The sequence below is a fragment of the Ahaetulla prasina genome, chromosome 2, assembly GCF_028640845.1.
Source record: "Ahaetulla prasina isolate Xishuangbanna chromosome 2, ASM2864084v1, whole genome shotgun sequence".
Classification (NCBI taxonomy): domain Eukaryota; kingdom Metazoa; phylum Chordata; class Lepidosauria; order Squamata; family Colubridae; genus Ahaetulla; species Ahaetulla prasina.
Genome location: NC_080540.1, coordinates 137,217,931 through 137,238,714, shown reverse-complemented (window position 1 = coordinate 137,238,714; position 20,784 = coordinate 137,217,931). Strand labels below are relative to the sequence as shown.

The window sequence follows — 20,784 nt, the reverse complement described above, 5'->3', positions numbered from 1 at the left end:
AGCTTTCAAATAAGAAAGCACCAGATGTAAATAAAATAATCCCTGAACTGTTTAACACTACAGCAGAAGAGGTAGCTAAAGTACTAATAGTTCTATGTGGGGGGAAAAAGAAATAGACTAGCCTACTAGATCGATACAAAAAACCCAAGCAAAATACAAAAGAATTATCAAACCATTGCTTTAATTCTTCATGAAAGTTCTTCCTAAAATCTTACAAAGAACAATAGAGAACTAGATGAAGAGAGAAATGCCTTAAAACAGGAAGATTCATCAAAAGCAGGAGCAGATTTGATCAGATAGCAAATGTAAAATGAATAACGGAGAGTACACATGTGTTAAAAAGACATTTAGCTTTACTTGACTTATTGCTAAAGAGCCTGATCTGCAGACAATGCCATAATATGAAATATATTAAGACTAATGAATGTGCCAGCAATTCTGATTATTCTTCTTCAGAAGAGGCAAGATTGATAAGATTGGAGAAAAAGTGATTCAAAATAAGCAAGGAAATAACACAAAGATGTCATATAGAAAAATATATAATAAAAATGGCAGGACTGGAAAAGATGATAACCAGATTCAAACTAAGAGGCCAAAACATTATTAATTATATTATTTATTTATTTTTAGGTAAAAAGAACATTTACAGAAGTTCACTGGAAAAATAAAAATAGAAAGTGGAAATCTGTTAAGACAATGCTAATACCAAGTGGTATGCTTAGAGAAACCCACATCATGCCAGAAGAGGAAGATACTGCACTAGTGAACAGATTAATTCTAAAATGACTACATTGATATTTAGACAAGACCCCAGGAGATAAGGATATCTGATCAGAATAGTTTAAGCATTATTTTTCCAGTGATAATGTATAGCTATGAAAGTTGGGCACTGAGAATGAGAGGGGGAGAGAGGGTTGTTGAACTGTGGATCTGGAGATGATTGCCAAGGCTATCGTGAATTGCAAGAAGAACCACGAAGTAAAGATTGACTGCTCCCTTAAGCAATTACAAACAGAAACTCACATTTTTTTGAGCATGAGAAGTGAGTATATAATGGATCAAAATCCAGCTATATCCAGCTATATAATCCAGCTACTTAACACAGTTGAAGAAATATGAAAAGGAAGGCAAAAATAAAGTAGATGAACAAGATCAAGGAGATCACTGCAATGTTCTTAGAACTGTTATATCTGATTTACCAGGAACAGGTTGAGTATTTGTCTATCAGTTCAGGCCTGATTTGGAGGCACCCAGCTAAAAAGAACCCAAATGTACTATCAACCTACATCAGGCATTGATTTGAGAGTTCTATTTTTCTAATTAAAAAAGGCCTGTTATTATAACAATAATTTCTGCAAACCCTTGAGATTCTGATTCTAAGAAGGGGATTTTCAGAATGTCTTAAAAACCTGGTTCTTCTCTCAGGCTTTAAGGTCAGGATGTTAATGGGAGCTCAGTTTGTTTGCCCTGATTTGATTAATTATTTTTACTTTTATTTTATATAAATTTGCAAACAAACTTACTAACAAGGACAATTCCATAGTGAGAAATTGGAATATCAGATACAGAATACAAGGAGGGAGGGTAGGAACTATTATATCAGCTTTAGTTTTGATGATGGAAATCACATTAAACAATGTCACAGTAATTATTTATTATATATCCTATTCTCCTAAATTATTATATTCTGTTGTATTTATGTCTTTATTCATACTACTGGAATCATTATACAATCTATCTCCTGCTCCTGTTATTTCTTCTGTATAAAATTTTAGATAGCAAAACCTTCACAGATGATATCTCTATCCTTTGATTTATAAAACACTATGAATAATACTGGGACTTTTATGCTGCTATGTATGAATATTTTTATCATATTATATATAATATCTAAAAGTATCCTGTGAAAACTTTCAATACTAAGAGAATTTTTTTCTCATTCTTAAGAAGCAACACAAGGGATGTAGTTAAAATTACTCTGTGCAATACATATGCTGCATGGCATCTTTCTTCGATTGGGTCAATGATTCATAGGTGTCATATGAAGGAATGGGTATATAATTGCTTGATAAAAAATATGAGAATTTTGGAATTACTAGATTATCCTTCTCCAACCTTGGCACTACCCAGAATTCAGAATTGTCAGCAATGGACATGCTAGTTAAGGAATTATGGAAGCTGAGGACATCTTTGGTGGACAGCCAAATTTGAATAACCCAGACATGAGTTTAATAGTTTAGAAACTTACCCTAAATGCAGTCCCTTCCTCTATAATGGTAGGCAGCTGAGATAGGCATATATCCACAGCAAGATCCCATGCTTGCCTGGGAAAAGATAAAAAGATAGGGGCATTACAAGACTGGGCAAAATTATATGCAACACCATCACCTCACTTAGGGTACATGTTAAGTACTTGCTTTGTGGTAGTAAAACGAGGGACACTTAGATTAGACTTTTCCCAATTAGTATATACTATACTTAATAACTTAAAGCAGCTTTTTATATCTAAGGTGTGAAACAAAACATAAATCAGCACTGTAGATAACAAATTCACTGAAAATTCCACAGCACAAAAATGCTTAGGCCATCTCAAACCCAGATTGTTGAGGGGGGCAATAAAAGTTGACTTTGTATATAATATACAAATGGATGAAGAGTATTGCTTGATACAGTGTAAGCCGCCCTGAGTCTTCGGAGAAGGGCGGGATATAAATGCAAATAAATTTTAAAAAAATCATTGGAAAGATAAAAGATCAGAATCAAATGATTCTCTCTAGGGAGAGCATTTCAAAGTTGTCTTTGAAAAATTCACCACTATAGATGAAAAGAAAAGAGTTTATAGAAGTTTAATTCTGTCTATTTATGTGGGACGTACTTGCTCTGAAATAGTAGCAAATAAAAGTGTATGTATGGGAGCAAAGGGGGTGAAAATTGATTTTTTTAAAAAAAATAAAGAATGGTTTATAAAATTTAGCAAACATAAATATTTTGTGAAACATAACATATCTGCTTATGTTAGGAGACAGTCTTATATCTGAGTGATTTTCACCACAAAATTTCTGATTTTCTGGATATCAGAGATGACACATTTTCTTTGATGGAATAAGGAAAAAAAAATTAAAGTTGCCTTTGAATCATGGTCAGCTCTTGTTGATATACATAGACCTGTTATTATAGCTTTCTTAGTATGAAATGAAAGTCATTTCAACCGTCTTCTTCAGAAATATTATTTCCCTCAGGACTTCACAGATGGTGGCCCACTAAGTGAGCTACCATTTAATTTCCAAGATGCTGGTTAAGTGATGGGCACATTAATAAGCAGCGATTCAAAATTAATAGTCTAGTACATGCTCTGTATCAGAATATAAGTATCTGAACATTTTTCTATGATAAAAATATGTAGAAATGTAGAAGTGGTACCAACTTCCAGCTAAGCAATATATCACTTTCCTCCACCTGAAAGTTCAGTTCAAAACTATTTAAATGCAAAATTATTCAGAAGTCCTTCAAGTAGCTTTTTAAGCATTCATTGGTATATTCTATATTTCTGCTATACTTTCAATATAGAGAATGAGGGAAGAAGAATGAGAAAAGCAACTTAAAATATATTATTTTTTTATTAATCATTGATTAATTTATGATATCATATGCAATCCTGGGGAAATATACAGGTAGTCTTCATTTACTGGCCACAAACAGGACCAGTAACTTCACTGCTAAGCATTGTGATCATAAAGTGAAATATCATCTGACCATACCTGAATGACCACATCAGTTCCATCTGCTGTTCTTAAGGAAATTAAGCAAGTTGATGCATGACGCTTATTTCCTTGGGCTTCCCTAATAATTCTGCTTGCTAGAAGCTGGCTGTAAAGATTGCAAATAGCAATCATGTGACCATGGGTCTCTGCGACAGTTGTTAACATGTGCCAGTTGCCAAGCATTCAAACCATGATCCCATGACCATGGGGACACTGTGATGGCTGTAACTTTAAGGACTAATCTTAAAATCACTGTAATTTTGAATAGTCATAAAATGATTGGTCGGTAAGTGAGGAGTACTATATGGCTTTTTTAAAGTGTAGTGGACAACTGCTATGTTCTTCATATTGCAAGAGCCTGACCCCATGACTGAAGGTGGCTGCTGGATTGATAGCAAACCCCCTCTCCTTCCCTCCCCCCGCCCCCAGCATTCCCTGGTTCTCTCCACCCATTTTTAAATCTCATATTACTGTGTTTTCATTGTTTATTTCGTTGTTTGTTTTATTGTTTCACTATTTTGCTACTGTTATGTTTATACTTGCCCTTTCTTTGTTTTTATGTTGTAAGCCATCTACAGCAGTAATAGGCAGCGAATAAATTCCATACATGCATACATAGCCTCTTTTTGCTACGGAAGCGAAGCAAGGCACAACCCTTCCCCCAATGAAGTCATGAAATTAAATGTCATAATATTATTTTGGTCCTATATCTGACTTCATAACAAGTTTCCAATCAATTTGAAGTTAAATATATTCAAGTTTTCATGAAAATTAAATCTCGGAGAGATTATTCTTTTACAGTGTTAAACTGATTATAAGGGTGTTTCGCAGAGTATATAGATCAAAGGGTACAATTCATAAAAGTTCCCACTATGCCAGCACCACTGAAGAATCTAGGCAGAATCCAAGATAATTAGAGATGACTGCATATTGTGGTTGTGTCATTATTCCAGTACCACTACAACTAAGCAAAGACCTGCCACTATTCTCCCACCGGAGAAAAAGGGGCGGTGATAGAGAGTATGTGTGCTTTGTAGGTTTTATGGTTACATTTTTCTTAATAAAATATTTCGGTATATGCGTATGTGCCTTTGAATTTGTCTTTCATTTTAATTAAATGTATAACACAGAGCCACAAAGATATAACTGAAATGGAAAGCTAAATTTACTGTAAAACAAGCCCTTGTCCATTATTTTAAACAGTAGTGAGCCTGACAACAGCTAGCAGGTTAATTCAGTACTTTTGCCTAACCATCTTTTATTTTTGACAGCTAATCAATATAGCAATCACAAACTTATCTGAGCACCCAGGCAACTTCTATACAATACTTCCCCTCATTCCCATCTTGTTGTATGCATGGTCCCCCAGTAAAATCTTACTTTAACAGGATTATAAACTATACTATATCATCATCACATTCTTTTTGTTTTTAAGGAATGGAGAGAGGGAACATTAAGTAGCCATACTTGTTTCTTCCCTGTGCTTTGTGACATTAAAAATGTAACCGCTAAACAATATCCAACATCCTCATGTAATATCTAAAGTAAGTAATTCCAAGGTTGCAGATACAGGTAATCCATGACTTATGCCCACAACTGAGCCCAGAATTTATGTTGCTAAGTGAGAAATTTGTTAAGTGAATTTTGCCCCATTTTATGACTTTTCTTGCCACATTTGTTAAGTGAATCACTGCAGTTGTTAAATTAGTCACATGACTGTTAAGTGAATCTGGATGCCCCATTGACTTTGCTTGTCAGAAGATGGCAAAAGGGGATCACATGACCCCGGGACATTGCAACTGTCATAAATATGAACCAGGTGCCAAGCATCCGAATATAAATCACGTGACCCTGGGGATGCGGCAATGGACATAAGTGTGAAAATGGTCATAAGTCACTTTTTTCAGTGCCGTTGTAAAGTTGAACAGTCATTAAATGAACTGTTGCAGGTCGAGGACTACTTGTATTCATCTGAGCGCCTTTCTTAAAGCTTAATCTATTTCTCTAAACTTTAAGACTAGCCACCGGTAGTCTTCGATTTATGAACACAATTGAGCTCAAAATTTCTCTTGCCAAGTAAGTAGTGCCTCAGTTTACTGACCTTTTTGGTACGGTTGTTAAGCAAATCACTATAGTTATTAAAGGAATTATGTGATTGTTTTTTTTTTGCCAAAATATTTTTCTTTTTTTATAAACATGAAAAAAAAAGTCATTGTGAACAAATTATTGGTCAGGTACATCTTAAAACATATTAAATTTCACCCAAATTATAATCTAATACAATGTATTTTCTTCTTCTTCTTAAATTTAATTATTTATTTGCACAGATCTAATAAAAAATATCAGATTCAACCTATTCTAAAAGGTATTTAAAAGAAGTCTGGTCCCCAAGATTAATTCCCTAAAACATCATTAACAAATCTTCTATTAAGTTTTTAAATTTCACCAATTAAAGCTTTATGTCTTCATTACTAATCAGAGGTCAGACCATCCAAAAACTTTTCTTAAAACTGCCCAGCGATCACATAGACAATTTCTTTCTTATATAGGAGTAGTCTTGAACTCACAGAGACCACTCCCCCCATCATCTTCCTCTGCCTCTAAATCAATAACATATATTTAAAAATTTTCTATTTCATCAGTTTTTAATACTTAACAAAAATTTAACATTTAAAAGGGTAATTACTAATCATTTCCATCAGTTATTCCTCCAGTATATTAAATTGTTTCCTTAGAAGTTTTTATCAAATTGTTTTATTACCTTACTTATTCGTAAAAACAAGAAAAGAAAGAAAAAAATACTTTTTCCTCAACGTAATAACACTCATTTCCCTCTTATCCCAATTTATTCTGCTATCTTTCCCTCCATTCCCCAAAACATCAATTATTTTTGTTATAGTTGTCACTTATATTTTAACATAAATATTAACATTTTCTAATTAAATTCTTAACATAATTCTGAGAGCAGCCATTAAATCCTTTCAAAAAAAAATGTTGTGTGACCACATCAACAGAGCCTTCACCGTGGGAATAGTCCGCTATTCCATTCTTGCATTCTTCCTCTGCCTCTGGATTTGCTTAAATGAATTATGTGATTGTTAAGCGAATCTGGCTTCCCCCATTGACTTTGCTTGTCACAAGCTGGCTGAGAAAGTTATAAATGGTGGTCACATGACCCTATGTCAGTGCAATTGTCAAAAATATATGCCAGTTGCTAGGCACCCAAATTTTAATCATGTCCTCTAGTGGCTCATCAGGGGCTCTGGCGGCTCAATGGACTAAGCAGTCTGTTATTAACACAGCTGCTTGCAATTACTGCAAGTTCAAGTCCCACCAGGCACAAGATTGACTCAGCCTTCCATCCTTTATAAGGTAGGTGAAATGAGGACCCAGATTGTTGGGGGCAGTAAAAGTTGACTTTGTATATAATATACAAATGGATGAAGACTATTGCTTAACACAATGTAAGCCGCCCTGAGTCTTCGGAGAAGGGCGGGATATAAATTCAAATTTAAAAAAAATGTGACCATGGTTATGCTGCAATGGCTGTAAGTGTGAAAAACAGTCGTAAATCACTTTTTTCAACACTTTTGTCACAAAATGAATGTAAGTCGAGGACTATCTGTATTGCAACAACACTTGTTAATCAGATTCAGAACAGAATTTACAAATAAAAAAGAAATGAGTCTTAAAATTCTCCAGATCTTTCTTGCAGCATATAGTTTCATCTGTTCCCTCTTTTCCATGATTCCTTCAGTAATGACCTTCCTCTTCACAATAGGCTTCCTATATAATTATGAGATAATCAGGGGGTAATAAAAACAGCTTCAAAGCAAAAGCAATATATGGCTCCCACAAGCTCAATAAACACCCAGGATGCAGGCAAAATGGTAAGAGAGAACAATTGCAGAAAGTATTAATCTCAGATTGGGACAAGAGCAAGAGTCAATTATTGCAATTAGATCTATATCCTGGTTCTAAATTCAGCTTGCCACGTAGAGACAGGATGTTGAAATCCTGAACCTTATTGCAGAGACTCGATTCATACGTTTGGAGACTGTTCCTTCTTCATGGATATATTTAGAAAAGTAATTCCTGGAAGCGAATAGCCCCCCAGCGGGGCCAGCAAGAGATCTATGTAGTTGCAATGAAAACAGCCAGTATCTCTTACCAACTGATTGGTAAGCCTGCATCTGGCCTGGATGCCTTCCCCAGAGAGAAAAAGTAAAGCAATAGTAAAGGAAGCCATACCCCTCCTTCTTCTTAACCTGTGCTCCAACAAGGGGTGTGGGGAGGGGGAGATTCCTAGAAATGAATGTGTTCTCTGAAGCTTAATTCTCACTAGGCTTTGTTTGGTTTCTCACTGGGTAACCTAATCACAACTTGAACATTTCCCTAGGCAGGCAATCCAGCCTGGACACCAGATGGGGGTGGGAATGAATAAATGGCATTCTGTGAACAATTCTGATAGGCCGCTTTAATGTTTCGATCACTGGCTGTGGAGGATGGCCAACAACAAAGTCAAAAATCCTATTTCAGAGCTCAGACCTCCCCTTGTGTCTCAGCTCTGCCAAACCTAAACCTCAAAGAAGGGTACACATATCATTTATCTGTGTATTTTGTAAGGGAACACACATACTATGGTAACACCATTAAGCTTTGGGTCTAACTAAGACCAACAATGCCGGTCAATTTTAAGGGAAGAAAACAAGGAGGAAAGAAACTCACAAAAGAGACTGATCTCCCAATAGTTACCGAAAGGCAACAGCAGGGAGAACTGTGATGCAAATGCTGTTTATCTGCATATATATTGCTTAGGGAGGAAGAAAGGTAACGAGAAGAGACACATTTACAAGTTTTGATTTGTACTGCTTGCAAATTGCACCAGACATGAGTGGAGGTCATTAGACCACAGAGACAGATGTGACTAAAAGGCTTAACACTTCAAAAGTGTGTCAGGTAAAGAAGGCAAATGTTTCTGCCAAAGGGGATCAGGGAGGGGGGTGGGTGGCAGGAGAGGACACTTCTTGCAAGGTCAGATCTTAAAACCTCAGAAATTCAGTGGTATTTGAAAAAGAGAATTCAGCAAATTAAAAGCAAAAAAGCTTTCTCTTCTTGAAGCCCACTGTTAAAAATCAACGCAATCAAACTCCTGCAATATTATTTCTGAAAATCATGATCAATTCACCGTATCAACATTTAGTATGCTTCTCTTCAGTGGTAGAATGAGTTTTTTCCTCCTTGCCTAACTCTTAAAGAGCACAAAGTCTTCCACAGCACTGGAATGGATCGCTTCATCACGCAACTATGCCACGTGATTCTGGAAGCAGTTGCCATGTTCTCAGAGGCCACATTGAACTGTTGTCATCACTGGAAACATGGCAGCTGCTTCTGGAATTGTGCCATGTGGTCATGCGATGAACTGCTCAGTTCTGCTTCCCTAATGTGGTCTGTACTGCTGTGAAAACCTCTGGGGCCTTGACGGTTTACACTATGCAGCTGGGGTGACTGTGGTTTCTAGGGGTATCTGTGATTTTGGTTTTGTGTTGTACTCAGTGGCTTCTTGCAGAGCTGCAGCTCACCAGAAGCCCAAGAGCTACAGCATGGCAAGCAGACCTAGAGCTGTGCTGTTTCGGGACTGCTTGCCACACCTCAAGGATTTCCCATTTCTGCCAAAATGGCAGAAATGGGAAAGGAAATTGGTGGATGGGGGGAATTGGAAACAGTTATTTACCTTACCGAGGCTTTGCCCTGGGAGGAACGAAGCCCAGAATGGCTTGGATTGGGATGGTTCCCTGGTTGATGATGGCAAGGATTGCTGTCATTAAACGATGTAGTCATGTGATGTGCTTTATAACCTCACTGCTCAGTGACAGAAATGTAGGCCCCAATTACTGTCATCACTCAAAAGCTACCTGCAGTCTTGCTTTCCTTACAGCTAGTTCTTGACTTAACAATTTGTTTAGTGACCGTTAGAATAGCACTGAAAAAGTGACTTATGACCGTTTTTCACACTTATAACCTTTGCAGCATCCCCATGGTCATGTGATCAAAATTAAGGCGCTTGGCAAGAGACTCATATTTATGATGGTTGCAATGTCCCAGGATCATGTAAATTACTTTTTGCAACCTTCTGACATGCAAAGTTAATGGGAAGCCAGATTCATTTAACAACCATGTTACTAAGTTAACAACAGCAGTGATTAACAACTATGGCAAGAAAGGTCATAAAATGGGGCAAATTCACTTAACAACTGTTTTGCTTAGCTACAGAAATTTTGGACTTAATTGTGCTCATAAGTTGAGGCCGATCTGTAACTTAGTTAGACCGAAAACAACTAGATCTATGACATTCAAATATATCTTTTCTAATCCATACTTACGTGTCAAATCCTCAAGAGTTTATTTCTAGAATATGGAAAGCATACAATTCAGTTATCTTCAAAAGAATTCCCTTGCCGAGTTTCATAATTGGTCTCTGTATAAATTCTACTTGGACAAGCAAGAAGGAATGTTCAATACTGATAAAATGGTCTGGTTGCATCTGATGTAGAAACCTGACAGAATTTCGTGCCCTTAGAATAGATTCACTGGATAGAATCCTCTTTAAGATGGGTGGACTTCAATTTCCAGAATTCCTCAACCACTTTAAGACACTGGAAAGAATCAAAACCAAAGTAGTGGACTATTCATGTTTATTTACAAGTAGTCCCCAACTTATGATCATTAATTTAACTACTGTTCAAAGTTACAATAGTGCTGAAAAAAGTGACTTACAACTGATCCTCACACTTACAGCTATTAAAGCGTGCCCATTGTTACATGATCGAAATTCATGTGCTTAGCATCCTAAAGGAATTTAGGATGGCTGAAGCATCCCAGGGTCACACAATCAACATTTGTGATCTACCCAGGAGGTTTTCAACAAGTAAAGTCAGTGGGGGAAGCTGGATTAATTAACAACCATATGATTCACTTAAAGATGCAGTGACTCGTTTAATGATCACGGGGGGGGGGGGAGTTGTAAAATTGGGCATGACTTCCATTGCTTAGGAATGGAAGTTCTGGTCCAGATTGTGGTTGTAGGCTGAGGACCAACTGTAGCTGATGTTGTTTTACAGAAACCTTTAAAGAATAATTTCTCATTGCTCAACTGCTCTAGCATGCAGTTTGGAAATCACTGGGAAGTATTTAAATATATCTTAATGTAACCTAATCTTTTAAAAAGGTTCCTGCTTGGTAGAATAAGGTTTATATTTATAAAATGAAACTCAGTTTTACTTTTCTTCCACTAGAATATATAATTAATGAAATTTAATTAAATAAATTAAACCAATTAATGAAACTAATTAAACTGGACTAAATAAAAAGCAACCAAAAGAAATAAGTAATCATGGGAAAACATGCTATATGCAAAAATCTGTTGTAGAATCCATTTTTAAGCACTCTTTTTTGCAATAAACAAGAACCAGCCTATTTTTAGCTGTTTGTAGGATGAAACCGTGAATGTTCACCCTTTCAGTGAGATGGAAGAATATCTGCCTTTATTCTGACTGTACTGTATTATCAACAAAAACATTGTGAGTTAAAGCAACTTTCTCATTGTTAAGTTGGCTTCATGAGCTACTGTTCTAGGCTAGATAACACCTAAGGTTACCATGCTGACTGCTCATTCTTGGACTGCTTAAAACTCTGCCAATTCTACACCATTGCGGGAAGAAAGAAAAAAAACATTTTAAAAAGCCCACATATCCTTTGGGAATGGACCTTTTTATCACCAAAAATTTAGTTGGCCCTAAAATAAAGCAAAGCAAAACAAAACAAAACAGACTCTCTGGTGATATTTATCAACTTAAAAGAAACCTGTAACTTTGAAGGAATACAGATATTGAAGAAAAACGCAGGCAGCCTAGTTCCCTCATGATTTCACATTAAAAAAATGGAAGCCTGGAAAGGCCTCAGTAGCTTTTGTCATTAACAACCCCTTTTCCCTGGAGGAAAAGGCAGCTTTCTTTTATTTCAGAATATAAAGTGTTTATTTCCTCTACTGAAAATTCCATCTCACTTCACTCCAAATACACACATAGCAAATGTATAATATACCTTTGAATAATTTATCCCAACTCCTTCCAACTTATTTCTAGTTTATGTCTCCTGAGGTGCAGCAAGGCTTGACTTTATAAACAAGAGGAGGAAGGCACTGAACTTTCAGAGTTCCTTAAGAAGCACTTTATTATGCTGAACTCTAAATTGTTCCAACATTGCACATTTTCATTTCCACTGTATCAGAATGAAATCAGAATTATAATGGTTCAAGTTGGTCATCATTGTTCACACCAAGTTTTGACAGCTATGATTGATTCTTGTTTTTCCTTTTGGGAAACTGATGCAGTTTTGCAAACATCCACTTGTGTTTTGGTGAATAATTATAGAAATTGTTGCCTCGTGTTTTCTATAATTTGCCCTCCTGAAAAATATAAAAGATGCACTTTTCCCTATAAAAATGAGTATATAATTGCTACATTTTGCAACTACTAATGGCCTAATGATATAGATTTCGAAAAGTGTTAACTTTTTAGTCTGTAGAAGCATATTGGGTAAGTTATTACTATGTGTACTCTTTCTTGAATTATAAATCAATGCTCTGTTTTGTTCCATTTGACTTTTTCAAATTTCTTTTCTTGAACTGGCCGATTGCACTAATTTAATAATCAACCAATTCGGGCAAGACTGAATTTTGTGGGCATGAGGAGGTTGGCAATTTATATTGTAAAGGTACAGTCACGAATTAATATAATGGAATTTGTAAACAGGGGTTTCAGCAGTGAGCTTGAAGCATCCATTTGTTAATTAAATGGTATTTTTCTATGGGTTTCACAAGATTGATGATAAGTACTGATTTATAATCCAAGAAGGAAATAACTTTATAAAGGAAAATGAAATTAACTTGTTCCTTGCACCAAAATATTCCTTTCTGTTGCTACAGGGAGCACTGGCCTATAGTAGGAAGGAAGAGAAGATGGCAGCACTAGGGGGTGATCATGTTGGGTGTTGTTTAGCTATAGCTTTCTTCTGGCCTCTCCTGTTGACAGTGAGTTAAATTCTTGCTCAACTGTTTGCTTCAGTTGAGCCTCCTTAGAAGCCTCATACTCTGTGCACTCAGTTTATTTGTAATTTATCCTGCTTTGCCTACTATATTGAGTTGACTTCTAGAAGTTACAACATCATTTGTTGGGAGGCTATTTCCAGTATCATGCTTGTTTGACATGAGGCTCTCAGGCTGAACAGGCTCCTTCAGATCTTCAATATCTCAGTAGAATTTCTTTTGTACGGGTGGTCCTTGATTTATGACCATAATTGAAACCAAACTTCCATTGCTGAGTAATGAGGTCATTGCATGAGTTGCATCCAATTTTATGCCCTTTTTTTTGCCCTTTTTGTCATTAAGTGAATCACTACAGTTAAGTGAATCCAGCTTCTCTCGTTTACTTTGCTTGTTGGAAGGTTGTAAATGGCAATCGTGTAACCTCGGGATGCTGCAAGGGCCATAAATACATGTTGGTTGCCAAGAGCCCGAATATGAATCACATGATTGTGGAATTCTGTGATGGTCGTAAGTGTGATGACTAGTTGTAAATCACTTTTTCAGCACAGTCTGTAACTTCAAATAGTTGTTAAATGAATGGTTGCAAGTTGAGAGCTCCCTATATGTGTGTGGATGGATGGACAGATGTATTAAATTAGTAAGGGGACTATGGTCACAGCATCTTGCATACCATAGTCAAACATTGTTAGCATTTGAATGGGAAATTGCAAAGAAATCCCAGGGCTGTATAGATAGGAAAGGGAAGAGGAGGGAACCAATCCCAGAAACATCTCAGAATCCACTAAACCATTTCTCTAATGACAAAAAACACACATGAAAATCATATAAAGTTCGACTAAAGACTACCTTAAACACGCTTTGATTGAATCATTCTAGGCAAATCATTCAGCTAGAGAGCCACATGATGCATGGTTGAGATTTGGGCTGTGTTTAAATTAATACAGTTTCAAAAGATTTTAATCACCATGTTTCAACATGTAAATTTTGCAAAAAAAATAAATGTAGGCACTGAAGAAAAAAATATATTCCTAAAAGCACTATAGCATGTTTTTCACAGCTGGAGCATTACAGTGATTATATCTAAACAAAGCTTTTCTATCGTCATTTTAATCTGGCAGCTAGCATTTAATCTGGTCTCTGTCACATTGGCAAATAACTATCTGTTTTTCCTGTGGCTGAATGACAGAGCATTCGTTCAATAAATGACAACATAGGCCTACATTAACAAATAATCTATATATATAAAAAAGGATCTATGTATATATATATATACGATCCAGCATAATTCTGGAACAGCTTGAGCAATTTCAACCAACCTTGGAACACAGATGACTTACTCTCTGGAAACAAATACTGTGGGGGTAAGACACCCTAGTGTGTGTTTGTGTGGGTGTGGTGTGGGTGTGGGTTGTTCCAGCATAACTGGAACACCTCGAGCAATTTTAACCAAGCTTGGTATACAGATGACTTACTCTGGAAACAAATATTCCAAGGGTTATGCTGGAACACACACACAGAGCCTCTGTAAAACAGGCTTATCTTTTCTAACAACCCTCCAGGTGTGTGTGTTCCAGCATATCTCTGGAACACCCACCCACCCAGAGATGACTTACCCTCTGGAGACAAACACTGTGGAGGTAAGACACCCCTAAAAACCCTCTAGCATATCTCTGGAACACCTTGAGCAATTTCAACCACACTTGCTACACAGATGACTTACTCTCTGGAAAAAAATACTCCAAGGGGAGGTCGTGCGCACATGCACGGGAGACGAGGGGATTAGAAGGAAAAAATACCCGGGGAGCATCAGGTCATCAGCTAGTATTAGATATTTTTCCAAACAGAATGAATCTGGTAGCAAATAATCTTAAAGAATAGAATAAACCAATACAATAAATTTGTAGAACAACCAACTCTATATTGTCAGTGTTGAAGAAATCAATTGGGCCCCGACAAGCCCTTAAATCTAATCCTAGCTGATTTGTATGAAACAGAGAAAGAGATTTGCTTTGGGCAAACACACAAAATATTTTATCCTATTTAGGCAGATACAAATGCACACACAAAGAAGGTGAAATGATTCCCTTATAAACTCCTAAAAGGGGACTTGCGTAATTATTCATGAGATAAAATGAAACTCAAATCAAGTGGAAAAACATTAAAACATTTCACAGCATAAACACATTCCTTTGGTCCACTCACAACTGAGTGGAACAATCACCCTTTTCTTTTCACAAAAGCTACTGAAACACAGCTAAAAAGACAATGGTTCTTAGCTGTGTGAAAGGGATCAGAGCAGTGGTGGGTTTCTACCGGTTCGCACCAGTTCGGGCAAACTAGTAACGGCAGTGGTAGGAGGCTCCGCTCACCCACCCAGACGTCATTATAGATGCTCTGCGCATGCGCAGAAGGTTCTGCACATGAACAGAAGCCCCATGTGCGAGCAAAGCACGCACGCATGCACACACGCTCACAGTTCTGAACTGGTAGTGAAGGTAAGCGGAACCCACTGCTGGATCAGAGCTACACAGGAGAGAGAAATGAAATGACAAATTTCACTAGCACCGAAGGCAGGACACTGAAGCAATTGAAAATGGCATGGCCAACTTTACATATTAATCCTCCAACAGATTCATGCAGCTTCCTGGGATAAAGGCATTTACATCACCAAGGTGGGGGACTCTATTCAAAGCACCCAATGCTTAAAGAATCCAGACACCAGCACAGTGATTTTGTTTCACTGACCAAGTGCCACAATTTACAAAATTTAAACATCATTCAAAGCCAGCAAAGGACTCCACATTGTGGGTAAAAGACAAATAAATATGCACTAAAGATGCAGAAATGCCCACAGAAATGAGTTACTCAGAAGGCTATTAGTACAGGTAGTTCTCCACTTATGACCACAATTGAGCCCAAAATTCCTGTTGCTAAGCGAGGCGTTTGTTGGCTTTTCCTCAATGTTATGACCTTTCTTGCCACAGTTAAGTGAATTACTGCAGTTGTTAAGTTAATACTAAGGTTGTTAAGTGAGGAGGCATGGCCAGCGTCACGGGCGAGACGGTCGCAAACCCCGATGTCTCCGGGGTTTGCACCAATATCCCCCCGCCCAGGGTGGTCCGTCTGAACTTTCGGACCATAGCTGCCTCGAAGGGGCAGTGAAGAGTGGGGGAGCCGCCAGAGAAAACGTGGAGATGGCAAACTCCCCATAGCTCCAGATCTTTTCCCTTGACCCAGCGGGGAGGAATGCAGCACCATAGTCCATCATGGCAGCTGCACCAAAGCTGCGGTGGCCACAAGAGCGGGCAGGAGGAAGAAGCATCAAGAAACAAATTGTTGAAGTCGGGTGAGTGATGATCTCACGAAGAAAAAATAAGAATTTAAAATAGGCACAAGCCTTGGGGAGAACTTGTTGGTTAATTAAATAACAAGTGAAAGTGAAAATCAATTTGGAGAACACACATTCGGGAAGGGAAAGAGAGAAGATAGGGCTTGAATGGAAGCAGAGCCCCATTTAAATAAAGAAAAGGAAAATAAATCTTTTCCAACTAAATAATGGTTTGGAGATTCTTGGAAGTCTTAACAGATTATATTGGAAACTAAAGAAATAGGAGAAAAAAGTAAAAGAAACTATTGAACTGTTTTTTATGTGAATATCTCAAATCCCTCTGTTTTAAATTTATGGAATATTAAAGATATCATAGGACATAAGAATCTGGAAGATAAATAAATACAATTAAGGAAAATCTTGGAAAATTGACCTCCACGTACCAAAGCATTTGAGAACAAAGGAACTTTGTCACCAAAATGGCTACTTATTATTTGTGAGCTGTAACTGTTTCAAAAGGAGACATCTAGAGGCAGAGGAAGATACCTAGAGGATTGGTGTTGCTGGGACTACACAACAGTTTTAGAAGAGAGTTTCAGGTGGCGTGTCTTTGAACTATAGAAATTGAATTCCCTATTTAAACAAGAATCCGGAGGCAAAGAAAGTATGCAAGAATGGAACAGCAGACTATTCCCAATGGAGAAAGTTCTGTGGGTGTGGGCACACGACATTTTTTTGAAAGGAACTTATGGCTGCCTTTATAATTAGAGGCGGAAGAAAATAGCAAGAGTCGAATAGCTTTCTTGTGACTATTCAGTTGAGGACTGATGTTATTGGGATCACACAGCAGTTTTAGAAGAGATTTCTAGATGGTGTGTCTTTGGATTATTGATTTAAGCGGAGAATTCCTTACTTAAAAAGAACTCAGAGGCAAAGAAAGAAAGTAAGAATGGAATAGTGGACTATTCCCATGGAGAAGGCGCTGCTGATGTAGTCACACGACATTTTTTTGAAAGGAACTAATGGCTGCTTCAGAGTTATGTTAAGAAATTTATTTTAGAAAGTGTTAATATTTATATTAAAATATGAGTGACAACTATGATAAAAATAATTGAGGTTTTGGGAAATGGAGGGAAAAATACTAGAATAAATTGGGATAAGAGGGAAATGAGTGTCATTATATTGAAGAAAAAATTCTCTCTTTTTTGTTCTTACAAATAAGTAAGGTAATGAAAGGATTTGATAAACCTTCTAAGGAAACAGTTAATATTTTGGAGGAATAACGGGAGGAAATAATTAGTGATTACCCTTGCAAATGTTAAATTTTCTGTTTGATATTAAAATGGATTAGATGGAAAACTTTAAATATATGTTATTGTTTAGAGGCAGAGGAAGACAAAGGAAGAATAAAATTGTCTTTGTGATCTCTGGGCAGTTTTAAGAAAGAGATTTTAGATAGGATGACCTCTGATTAGTAATCTAGATATAAAGCTGAGAGTGGTGAAATTTTAAAATGTTAATAGAATTTATTAATGATGTTGAAGGGAATTAAGCACGGGGACTAGACTTCATTTAAATATTTTCCTGAATGGGTTGAATTTGATTCACTTCTATAATCAGATTGTGTGCAAATAAATAATTGAACTTAAAGAAGAAGAAGGAAAATACATTGTATTAGATTATAACTTAGGTAAAACTTGATATGTTTAAAGATGTACCTGACCAATAATTTGTTCACAATGATTCTTTTTTATTATGCTTGTAAAAAAAAATAAAACAATTTTGGCAAAAATAATAAGATTGTTAAGTGAATCTGGTTTCCCCATTGACTTTGCTGTCAGAAGGTTGCACAAAGTGATCGCATGACCCTGAGCCACTGCAGCTGTCATAAATACCAGTGGCCAAGTGTCTGCATTTTTATCACAAGACCATGGCAATGTTACAACAGTTGTAAGTGTGAAAAATGGTCATAAGTCACTTTTTTCAGTGCCACTGTAACTTTGAACAATCACTAAATTAACTGTTGTAAATCAAGGACTATCTGGAATCATTCAACTTTGTAATAAATACAGGGAAGTTATATTTATAACAGAGATAATTTCCTTCATTACTATATGTTAAAGATCCTTAGAAGTAAAAGAAACGTAAGTTTTATGTCATGTACCATGATTAAGTATGGCTTTAGGTAATTAATTAATTACATTTAATTAATTACTGTTTTAGGTCCTCCTGCCCAACTTCTCATTGTCAGGGTAATAGATCCATTGCAAGCAAAAACTCTGAGGCAGGTGGGGCCCCTTGGTTTTCACCTAATTAAAAGTAAAAGTTTTTCCTCCAACTCCAAAGAATCAGTCACATGGCCCAATCAACGCAGCGTCCTCTGATCTAGTGACATCAGTCCTCCTTCCTTTGGCCAGGTGTGAGAACGTCCTTGGTTCCCAAGATAAAATATTTTATTTTGACTACGCCACCCCAGCTATGTCTAATCCCACCTCCCTATCCCTCACCCCAACGTGGCAGCACTGAAGCTCCGGCTTCGGCCAGTCTGCTTCAGGGTTGACACTCATAACTCAAGACAGTTTATTTCCATGCCCTTAGAAAAGATTAAAAATGGATAAAATTAGCTGGTAGGCTTTGCTAAAATGAATGTAAAAGCTCCTTATAGTTTCTCTGGAGGAGCAGAAGGAGATCAGTGTCTATGCTTTCCATGGTGAGAGGCTAGGATCAGTTTTGTAACATAAAACTATTAGAATAATACCCAGCCCACTTATCTTTAGGATAAAGTCTACATAATCTGAAATATATTTTAACAATCTGAACAATCTTTAAAGGCTGAATCCTCCTTCCATATTGGCCACTCAGCGCCCAAAATAAATGAAAGGTTTTTGTTCAGAACTTGATTGCAATGTTGCATTTCCATATGAAATGTGGATTGCATTTGAATCTCACATTATTATTATTATTTATTATTATTATTATTTATTATTTATTAAATTTTTATACCGCCCTTCTCCCGAAGGACTCAGGGCAGTGTACAGCCAAAGATAAAATACAATAGATATACAATTAAAACCAACAATTAAAACCTAGCAAATTACAAAAGGCTGATAATTAAAAGTTTAAATTTAAAATTATAAAAGAATTTTAAAAACCCAATAAAAACCCCAATTTAAGATTAAAACTATTAAAACCATTATGCCAGTCCCGCTTGAATAAATAAATATGTTTTTAGCTCACGACGGAAGGTCCGAAGATCAGGCACTTGACGTAGGCCAGGGGGAAGTTCATTCCAGAGCGTCGATGCTCCAACAGAGAAGGCCCTACTCCTAGGGGCTGCCAGCCGACACTGTTTGGCGGACGGCACCCTGAGGAGACCTTCTCTGTGAGAGCGTACGGATCGGTGGGAGGCATAGGGTAACAGCAGGCGGTCTCGTAAGTACCCGGGTCCTAAGCCATGGAGCGCTTTGAAGGTGGTAACCAGAATCTTGAAGCGCACCCGAAAGACCACAGGAAGCCAGTGCAGACTACGCAGCATTAAGAAGACTTACAGCAGTTGGAGATCTATAATTTAACTAGACATGGCATATATATGGATCTGAATCAATCTTCTCACTGAATATTCAAAAATGAACTTTACAGAGGGTAAATTCATAAAGGTATTCAATATGTACTCTGACAAATACCACAGGCAAAAGCATGATACATAATGAGCATAGGTAAAACAGCCCCTTGCTTCCCACAACTTTTTTAGACATTCAGGATAGTCTTAACACTACCTTCACCCATGCCCCCAAAGTTGCATAGGACATCAGCAAGGGTAGTTTGTTTCTAGTAGTGCATTTAAAAACAAGATTTTTGACCTTCCAGGGCAAACAGACAGGAAACATGACTAAATGAGCCAGATTTACTTTATTTTAAGGCAACATTAACCCTTCCACTTTTAACTACTTGCTACATTAGGGCGGGTCTGTCTTAAGTTTCTTTCTTTGCCTGTTAAGTGATGCTGGTTTCTGCCCCTTTTGTCTGATTGTTTCCTTGGCAGCATCTCTTCCACTTTTCCTCAAGGTCACCCATGCATTCCATTACAAAAAGATAATGGTAGAGGCAGGGTTCTTTCCGTTGTATATATCAAACTACAAATTAAGGGTCTTTTAAAGTCATTAAAATGAAAAATCAGGAAGGTCATAAAACATGGTAGATGCCAAAGGAAACATCCATAGATAAAGTTGTGAAGGAAAGCAGATTAATATCCTGAAAATATTCATGTCTAAACAAACTTGCATGTGCATTATAACAAAAAACAAGCATTTAACTTAAAGAGAACAGGTAAGTAATAAAGCTTTCCTGAGAACTCGAAATGAAGTGCTCTTATGAAGCATGATGTCTTTGTTGCCCTTGCTACTCAGTAACATAAAAATAATTTTTAGCAGATACACTTTGGATGCATAGATAGTTTTCATTTAGTGACTGTTCCCAATTACAAAGGCAATGAAAAAACGTTATGACCAAGCCTCACATTTATGATATGTGTGGGGTCTGTAAACAGAAGGAAAGGAGAAGTATGATCCTAAGCACAATTGTGGTTAGAG

The 20,784-nt window shown here is 36.9% G+C and overlaps 1 protein-coding gene across 1 annotated transcript in view; it reads right to left on the bottom strand.

The window, feature by feature from the left end:
* RPTOR (regulatory associated protein of MTOR complex 1) overlaps nt 1-20,784 on the bottom strand; it is a 478,109-nt gene that overhangs the window by 153,344 nt on the left and 303,981 nt on the right. The window contains exon 10 of the mRNA XM_058165601.1: nt 2,249-2,324. Coding sequence (XP_058021584.1) covers nt 2,249-2,324 — 76 coding nt within the window. The remainder of the gene's footprint in view (nt 1-2,248; nt 2,325-20,784) is intronic.